The sequence below is a fragment of the Silurus meridionalis genome, chromosome 21 (genome assembly GCF_014805685.1).
Source record: "Silurus meridionalis isolate SWU-2019-XX chromosome 21, ASM1480568v1, whole genome shotgun sequence".
NCBI lineage: Eukaryota > Metazoa > Chordata > Actinopteri > Siluriformes > Siluridae > Silurus > Silurus meridionalis.
In genome coordinates, this window is record NC_060904.1 from 15175717 (window position 1) to 15184950 (window position 9234).

The window sequence follows — 9234 nt, forward strand, 5'->3', positions numbered from 1 at the left end:
AATTTTGTCTCAGTCTCGCACTTTGAGTGCAGCGCCACAGTTTTTTTTAATCATCATTATTAAACTTAAAAATATTCACACCACCACCAGGGGTATAAAAATAAAAGTAGCGCAGTGTGGCCTTTCACGCTGTACCAGAAATACTATTTGTAGTTCCCCGAAATATGATTGGTAGTTCGTTGTAAAACATCGATTTAGAAACGCGCGAAATTGCTTCCATTTTTATGACAGTCTAGCAATATGGATTTTTCAGTGTTTTATGTCCAGCGGGTAAGATATTTCTCTTAAAAGGAGAAAATCCTGACGGTTCCGCATAGAGTGTGTGAATGTATGAAGGCTGGAAGGAATGAAGACTGATTTGTTCAAATATTTAGAAAAAAATTGAGCAGTTGAGTACAACATATTTTTATAAAATATAATTTTAATTTAAAATTGGACGAATGACAAATGGATGAAAGAATATGCGGTTCTTCAGCGGTTAACAACTCTATTATCTTCACAGATGCCTCACGCTGTGCTCATGAATGAAAGCGTAATACATTTCAATGGATTTTCAGTATAAATGCTCAGGACTACTGTAAACATGTGTACAGACTGGAGAAAAGGGGGGGGAAGAAACGCTGTTCAGCACATGATTGCATTAATTCCGCTGTGTCCCGGTAGACAAAGCGGCGTGTTTAAAGACAAATTCGCCTTTTCAATAATACATGACCTGCACAAAAGGTAGAGATTTTCCACACGGAGATAATCAACTCGGCTCGCCTCGATCAGGGCAGCTCTCGTTTAGCGTAAAAGATTAACAAGAAAGTCCACTTCCTTATTTAAACCCTTTCAATGGACAGAATCAGAACGATTTCCTGGTAGGTTTCAATCAAAAACCTGATTGGTGCGTTTAGAAGCTGGAATCGAGTAGAAAGCGCCACACCTTGCCTACACATATATGTTAGGAGAAAAAGAAATAAAAAAATAAGAGCACGCAGCACTTAATACTGTTTGCAGAGCGAGTAGAACCGGCTCTCTGGTAAAGCAGTGCCTGCTTATCAGCACCATTAGTGGCCTTCGGTAAACAGTAGCGATGGAGGAGAGTAAACTCGGCAGCGCTCGTGCGGTGGAGCAGGAGTTTAAATCTCCACACAGGCAGCGACAAACACCATCAGATATAAAATGCACCACTCCGTCGCATCCTCAGAAATCAGCAGTGGTTTAGAAGAAAGTTTGAAGTCATTGACACTGTTAACCACACGTGTCCCCTGTTTAGGATTGCAAAGTTCCAGGAATTTTCAAAAGTGGAAACTTTCCATGAGATTGAACGGGAATTAATAGGAATAAACTGGGAATTTACACAATTCAGGGTTATCCTACAACAGGGAACTGAAATGTCGAAAAGAAAATCTGGCAGATGATCATGGATTTGATGATTTCAGATGAAATTCTGAGGTGAAAAAGGAGCACAAAAAATTATACATAGAGTGAGGTGAAATATCTTGTAACACCACTACATACGAGTAGGGATGCAGAATTCCAGGAATTTTTTAAGACCGGAAATTTTCCATGGGAATAAATTCCCAGTTTATTCCCATGGAAAATTTCCGGTCTTAAAAAAATCATACCATTTTTTAAAACATGTATGAAATGTGTTCGTAAACATTTGTTAGTAGTGTGTTATTCCTAATTCGGTCCCGATGCGGATTCCCGCAAATGTTAAGATAATCTGCAACTTGCTGTTAGTTAGGTTGCAAACAAGGACCTGCAAATTTTCCGAACCGCGAATTATCAGAGATTAACTGTACACAATATGGACCAAAAAAAAAAAATAAAAAGACTCCCGTGCTTTTAGAACATCCCATTACATAATTAGTCAACGTTTGCTCTTATGGTGATGTTCTATTAGATTTTAAAGTGTGTTCGTGGAGATTTTAGCTCATTCAGCCACAACGGTGTTAGGAATATTATTGTTACTGATGTAGGTGAGGTGGGGAGGCCTGGGGGGAATCTGACGTTCCCATTCAGCCCAAAGGTGCCACTTAAAATCTTCCACACCAACCAATGTGCACAGGGGCATTGTCATCGTCATGCGCAAACAGATTTGGGTCTTCTAGTTTAAGGGAAAATTTAAAATGACGTCATTCAATTGTGTGCCTCTAACTTTGAAGTAACAGTTTGGGGAAAAAATAACACACATAGCTGAAAAAGTTAAAAAAGAATCAATACTCGAGTCCATACAGTTTACAAGAACATACAGAGTGACAAAAGGGGCACAGGGGGCTTACAAGACTGAAATGTTCAAGCTCTCGTCAATAGAGAACGCTCTGATAATGCATCTTTGGAGCGCTTCCATATTTATATATAGCCGTGACAGGAACATTGCCTTTGGATGTCACGAAGCTGCTTGAAGGCAGTGGATTACTTACTGCAATAAATACTTGACTTTAAAGCAGCCGATAAAGCTCATGCAAGTTTCATTTGACAGGAAAAAAAAACTAATTATGCAAATAACTACGATTTTGAAATCTTGTGTTCAACATTTTTAGTGTTTGACAATCACTCAAGTCTCAAAAACAACTTCATTCTCACAGGTGCAATACAAGCTCGATTGTACTTTCTGTTTCGTACTGTACATCTGTTTGAGGTGAGCGAGCGCTCCAACTCTATTGAACACCTTTGTGATGAATGTGAATGCTGACTGCACCCCAGGCCTCCTCACCTTCTCACCTACATCAGTATTTAACTAAATGAACACAAATCTCCAACAAGTAAACTCCAAAATCTTGTGGAACAGAGAAGAGGACATTATAACATCCAATAAAGAGTTGAGGTAAAATTGGATGTTCAAAAAGCACAATCTTGGGGTCAAGACGGTATGGTCCAGACTTTGTGTATAATATAGATATCTAGAAGCTTCTACATAATGGAGATATAGATGTCAGTTTCTCAGCATTTTAAGGCACTTTGGGTTTCTATTTATTATATTCCTTTATACGGTTTCAAGTGATCAATCCAAGCTTCCTTTGGGAATAAGACGCAACCTGGGTGCTCCAGTTAACAAGCACTTATTAATAATGAACAAACTGAATTATTTATCCGACTCTTACCGAGGTCACGTTTCATTTCATGGCGAGGATAAGAATAAAAATACGCCTGAAGTAAAAAAAAGTCGCTATACTTTATTTGAAATCACACAGAAAAAGAAACATGGTTCGGCTTTGGAGGCGTTTCTCGGGACCAAACGCAAGAACATAATGATAAAGTTGACTGCTGCGAAAAGAAACAAAAACAAAGACTATTAATTAATCTTATCAGCTTGGGCGGCGCCTACGCTATCGTGAAAGGAGTGGACTGAACTTCTCGCAATGCAGGTTAATCGCGCTGCACAAACAAGGAGCGTCTGAGTCACGACAGATCTAACATTAGTGCTCTGAGATATTGACGTGCCGATGAAACTAGGCACATTTCCATTTGAATGCGTACCAATAGCTCGGGGAACAGCTCACACCCAGCGTGGACTTACTGCTGAATGACACTGTTGAGAATCATACGCGATGCAAATAATGCGTGTGAGAAATTGCAAGCGTGGCAATGACTGAGCTACGCAACGAGCGATGACTGTACAGTTCAGAGCAACTTTTGGACTGTACAATTTTTTTTTTTACCAAATTGTTTCTGCTAGGGCCCAATCAAAATGAACCATACCTTCAAACACACTTCCTGTATTAGTTCCCTTTACAATGCATTCCATGTAGGATATACACTATATAGACAAAAGGTTGGTCAGTAAATTTCTGGAAACTTTCTGGAAAATGGGAACGTCATCTGGGAAATTTGGGAAATAATCCAAAGTTGGAAACAAACATTTAATTTAATCATAAGCCGACATGCATGCTAACTAATACTGATTTAAATTCAAGTTCCCGTTTTTTGGCAAACCCGAAATTTTGTCAATTTCTAAAAGTGCGTTCCCATTAATTCCCATGGAAATTTTCCAGTCTTGAAAATAATGGAATTTTGCAACCTTAAAAGATTCATATACATCCCGTTCCACAATTGTCCTTAAAATAACCTCCACTCTTCTTGATTTCAGTGTGTGCTTATTGAGATTTGTGCTCATTCAGCTACAAGAGTGTGACTCAAGTCAGGTACTGATGTAGGTGAGGTGAGAAGGCCTGGGCTTCATTCCAATCTCCAACATGTTTAATACGGTTGAGGTCAGAGCTCTAGATCAGGCCACTCAAGATCTTCCTCTCAAACCCATGAACAGAATATCTGTATGGAGTTGGTTTTGTTCACAGGGGTAGTGTCATGCTGGAACTGTGCGCCTTCTAAATTCGTGCTAGCAGTTTGTGGAAAAAGCACATATGGCTGGAAATGTCAGGCGTTCCAATACCTTTGTCCATACGGTGAAGCAGAAGTGTTCCACTCAAATAGGATTATCCCCTCTCCCCTTCCCACCACATAAATTTAGACCTGCCAGGCTTAAAAGTCAAATGGTGGCTCCTGTAGATACCAGCATGAAACTTTAACCACTGAGCTACCTCTGGCTCTGTGTTAGCAAGAGGCACAATTCTTTATTGTCATGCATTCATGCTGGTGGAATTTGCTTTCAGTACAGCTGTGTGTGTGTGTGTGTGTGTGTGTGTGTGTGTGTGTGTGTGTGTGTGTGTGTGTGTGTGTGTGTGTGTGTTAATCAGCCAAGCAATAAATACCACTAAGCGCAGTACATAGGCATAGTATATAACTGCATTATTGTTTTTCAGTACTGAAGAACTGAAAGGACGCCACCCAGCACGATTAAACAACGCAAATTTAAGTCAAATGAGTTGGGCATCAAGGCAGCGCTTCCGTAAACACGCAGGATTTCCATGGAAGCGGTCATTAGTGCCCATGCCATTTTATTGCCTTCCTAAGCTTCCCTTGAACTCGCCCTGACAGAAAGTGGCATTAAGGTCAAGATCTAAATTTATTTTTCTTCATTTAAAGCAGCCGAGCTCCAGATGACCGACGTGTCAGCGTGTTAAACATTCCTGACATTTCGATTTTGCTCGAGCTACATTGTTCTCGCCGTGTCCTGCACGCTGTGCAAACATTAGAGCAGAGTGAAGATGAACTATGGCTTGCAAAATACAAATAAAAACACTGATTAGTCGATTTGCATCTTTCCGCGTTTTTGAATCCACGATGGAAAATCTTAGCGTAAAACATCTGTGTTTTCAGCTTTTTTTACAGAGATCATTTGTCTGCTCTTGTGGAAGACAGGAATGTGATGAGAAAAAAAATAAATTAATTAAAAAAAAAAAAAAACGCCAGATACAATTTGTTTGTCCGGGGTAATAACCACAGGCATTTAAGCCAGAGATAGGAGGATGTAGAAATGAGCCAACAAACTAAAATAAATAAATGAATTTGATGAAATCGTGAGAAACACATGTACAAAGGGACTTTTAGACTAATCCAGTCTAAAACATGGAGTCATCGCCAGTGCCTGGACTTATATTTTAACTCCTCCAGCTAGGACATCTCTGCATTACACTATCACACCACAGACTTTTGGTTCTGTGGCAAGGGTTCCACAAAAAGTAGCATAGCATAGTATGAGATGGAGCAACATCAGAGATATGACAATCCCAGAACTGTTCGCTGAAATAAAACGCAAATTGACAACACGCCGCACAAAAGATAGGCGAAGCTCTCAAACCCACAGAGTCAAACGGTCAACGTGCAGAACTAATACTGAGATCAGGAGTCCATAAACTGACACGTTGGAAGAGGACAGAAATGAACATCTCAGGCTTCGTTATTAATCCAAGGTTGGAGCTGTTCTATGCTTTAGCTGCCCAGACCAGCGAGAGATGATCATCGTCTGTCACCATCAGTCAAACAATGAAGGCGGTAGGACCAGAAATTTGTAACAAATAAGGTGTAGCCCTAATTGCAATCCAGGTTTAGTCACTTCTCTCTTGCTACACTGCTGCGCCATACCGATACTTATGTAAAGCTTGACGCTCACGTACATCTCGTACGAGAACGTGGAATTAATCGAATTAATCGAAAACGGACACCCTCATTAGTTTTGTAGGTCTTAATGAGTCAATCACTTTCAATTCCTCTGAAAAGGTCGCTTTATAACTCAACCCTGAACCCACACAACGCATGAGCAAAGAGAGACGTTTCCCTTTATAATCTTAGCCAACAAGAGTTTTTTTCCAGATGAATCATGAGCATATGCGTATTTATACTTGCGTGTTATTCGTTCGTTGGTTTATTCGCAATTACACATAAAGGACCGGGTTAAACCATTTAAATGCATTCTATGGACAAAAGTTAGTGGACACCTGATAAGATTTGAGAACATTCTATTCCACAATCTCTTAATAGATGCCACTCTTCTGGGAAGATGTTCCACTAGATTTTGGACTGTGCTTGAGATTTGTGCTCATTCAGCAACCCAATGGTCGAGTTTATTTCTATTGCGCTTTTTACATCAGACATTGTCTCAAAGCAGCTTTACAGAATTTAAGAGTTAAGGTGAACGATGTGTGTTTATCCCTGATGAGCAGCCGTGGCGACTGTGGCAAGGAAAAACTCCCTTAGATGTCATGAGGAAGAAACCTTGAGAGACTCAAAAGGGGAACCCATCCTCATTTAGGTGGCATCAAGAGTGTGATTATAGTCTTTAAGCAATACAGAACACTGGAGAGTGAGAACTAACGTGAGCACTGGAGTGTAAGATTATAAGTGATGTTCTTTCTACAGTCTTTTACATTCATTTGTGGTTATAAAACCAGGAGCTACTGAGCAACTCATAAAATAGCTTAACATTTGCGATCATCACAGATCCAACACCAGCTTCTCCATGCCAGAGTCTTTAAACACTCAAAGAGGTCCAGTGTCCAAACTCCACATGAAGTGGGATCCAATTGGTGCTGGTACATCTCTAGATGGTTCGGGATGTTTGCGGGGTCGACATTTACTTCTTTAAAAGGTCCACAATCTACATGAGGTGGGATGTGACTGGGGCTGGAGCAACCACAGGATGGGTAGAGAATGGTTAAAGTCAGAGCTCTACAGAAGGTCACTGAAGATCTTCCACTCCAACCCATATAAAGCATATATTCGAGGATCTGGCTTTTGGGTCTTCGAGTTGAAGTGAAGAGAATATTTCATCCAAGGCGTCAACAATACTTTTGTCTATATAGTGCATGATAAAGTTTACTGCTCAGACACTTGTAACGCAAACGTGTTTGGTTAGTACTTATGGATGTTTGTTTATTACTAATGCCACACCAGCAGGGGGTGCTATTTCAATAGGCAAGATCAAGGTGGGCATGATGAGATGTTTAGGTTCTAGCATTTTAGAGTTTTTTTCAGTGGTTATATGGGGTTTGTTTTGGAAGTGTTCCGCAATTATGGATGTAAAAGTCCTTCAGATTTGTCACATGATACAGCACCATGGAGCACAGAGGGTTAAGGGTTTTGCTCGAGGGTCGAGTGGCGGTTTGGTGATTCTGGGGACCTCCAACCTTCTAAACCAGTAGCTCAGATCCTTAATCTCTGAACATCACTTACCATAAGGGTAACCTACCACTCAACTGGCTCATCTGTGAAACCAGAAAATTGCTCATGCTGGGAGTGAGTGTGTGTGTGTGTGTGTGTGTGTGTGTGTGTGTGTGTGTGTTACCTAGTTTCATCAGGGAAGCCAGCAGGATCCACAGGATGATGATGAACGGATGCTGGACATGTTCGTAATCGAAATCCAACACAGGAAAGGCTTTCTTGGTGAAGTTGGCTGGAGATCCTCCATGTCCTGTGGGTTTATGATTGCTGCTCGGGTTCTCGTGGGATTGCTGAGGGGAGCTCGCAAGCACCGGGACCGTGGACATTATCATCATCACCATTATCTGCATTGCGTTCATCCATAAAGTCCGGTGCAGTGGTGACGCCATGGTGGAGTGTGTGTGTGTGTGTGTGTGTGTGTGTGTGTGTGTGTGAGACCTGGCACTAAAATATACTAGGGAGCATCTTCAGGAACAGGCACCTCCGGCTAGTCTTGGTTACTTCCTAGTTTCCCAACAGCTCACACGCCCTTTCCAGGTACGGAGGTCGGGTTCAGCGGGGTCAGTCTCCGTTACCGGAAAACTCCAACCGGAACAGACGGACACGAATCTCTCTCTCTCTCTCTCTCTCTTTTGGAAAAAACGAAAGGACGTCCGCAATGTCAGCATCAGACGCTCGCTGCGCGCGCCCACGTTTGAATTTAGCGCGAGACCACCGCCGCACGCGCGTATTAACAAAAAAAAAAACCCGGGAGGCAAAACAAACGACTTTTTACCCCCCCAGAGAGCAGAGAGTTGGTCGCGCGGTTCCTCCTGGTGATGGTAAGAAGTAGCAGGGAACAGAGGGGGTGGTTTCCGTTTTGCGCTCCGTTCGACGTTACCGGACGCCACCACTCGCGTGCGCGCGCGCAATGTCTCAGCAGCTCGTGCTCGGCCGGCGACGGCGACGACGCGGATTAAATAGCGAGCGCCGACGAAAACCTACCATTACATACGATGGGTGTGTGTGATGGGGAGGTGGGGGGGTAATTCAGGGACCGCAGCGACATCTTGTGACGCGGAGGCGCAGCAGCTTCTCTGGTTTTTTTGGTTCCCTTTTCTAGAGCGACCTTCAGTTGAGGGTTAAGGGCCCAGCTTGGTGGTGCTGGGATTTGAACTCATTACCTTCCAATCCACAGGACAGTGCCTTAACCATTGATCTTCCACATCCCCTAATTATTAATGATTATGGCTAATTAAATGTTTTTGGACCACCATTAGTGAACAGTACACAACACCAATGATTAAACTATAACTAATGGACATTCGGTACCAGGCAGATGAGGATGGATTCACTTTTGAGTTTGGTTTCTCTTAAGGTTTTCTCCTCATATCATCTCAGGGAGAAACTTATAAGAAACAAACTAATCAGCACTAAACTTCCATTCGCAACAGACGGTCAAACTTCATAACATCTTTACCTCTGTAAAAGCTGTTTTAGGACAACGTCCGTTGTTAAAAGCGATACAAATGAAGCTGAATTGAATAGAGTTGAGTTGAAAGTGGTCACTCAGTGGTTAAGGCTCTGGGTTGCTGATAGTAGGGTTGGAGGTTCAAGCCCCAGTAATGTATATGTAAAAAGTTCCCCCTTCCTTTTACACATGACAATTTTTTCCAAACTTTTTAAAGTTTTTTTTTCCATGCAGCC

At 41.8% G+C, this 9234-nt stretch overlaps 1 protein-coding gene across 1 annotated transcript in view; it reads right to left on the reverse strand.

The window, feature by feature from the left end:
* Window positions 1-8548, reverse strand: part of slc9a1a (solute carrier family 9 member A1a) — a 41793-nt gene extending 33245 nt beyond the window's left edge. The window contains exon 1 of the mRNA XM_046833539.1: window positions 7673-8548. Within this exon, the coding sequence (XP_046689495.1) occupies window positions 7673-7937 (265 nt within the window). The 5' untranslated portion in view covers window positions 7938-8548. The remainder of the gene's footprint in view (window positions 1-7672) is intronic.
* Between the last annotated feature and the right edge of the window lie 686 nt (window positions 8549-9234).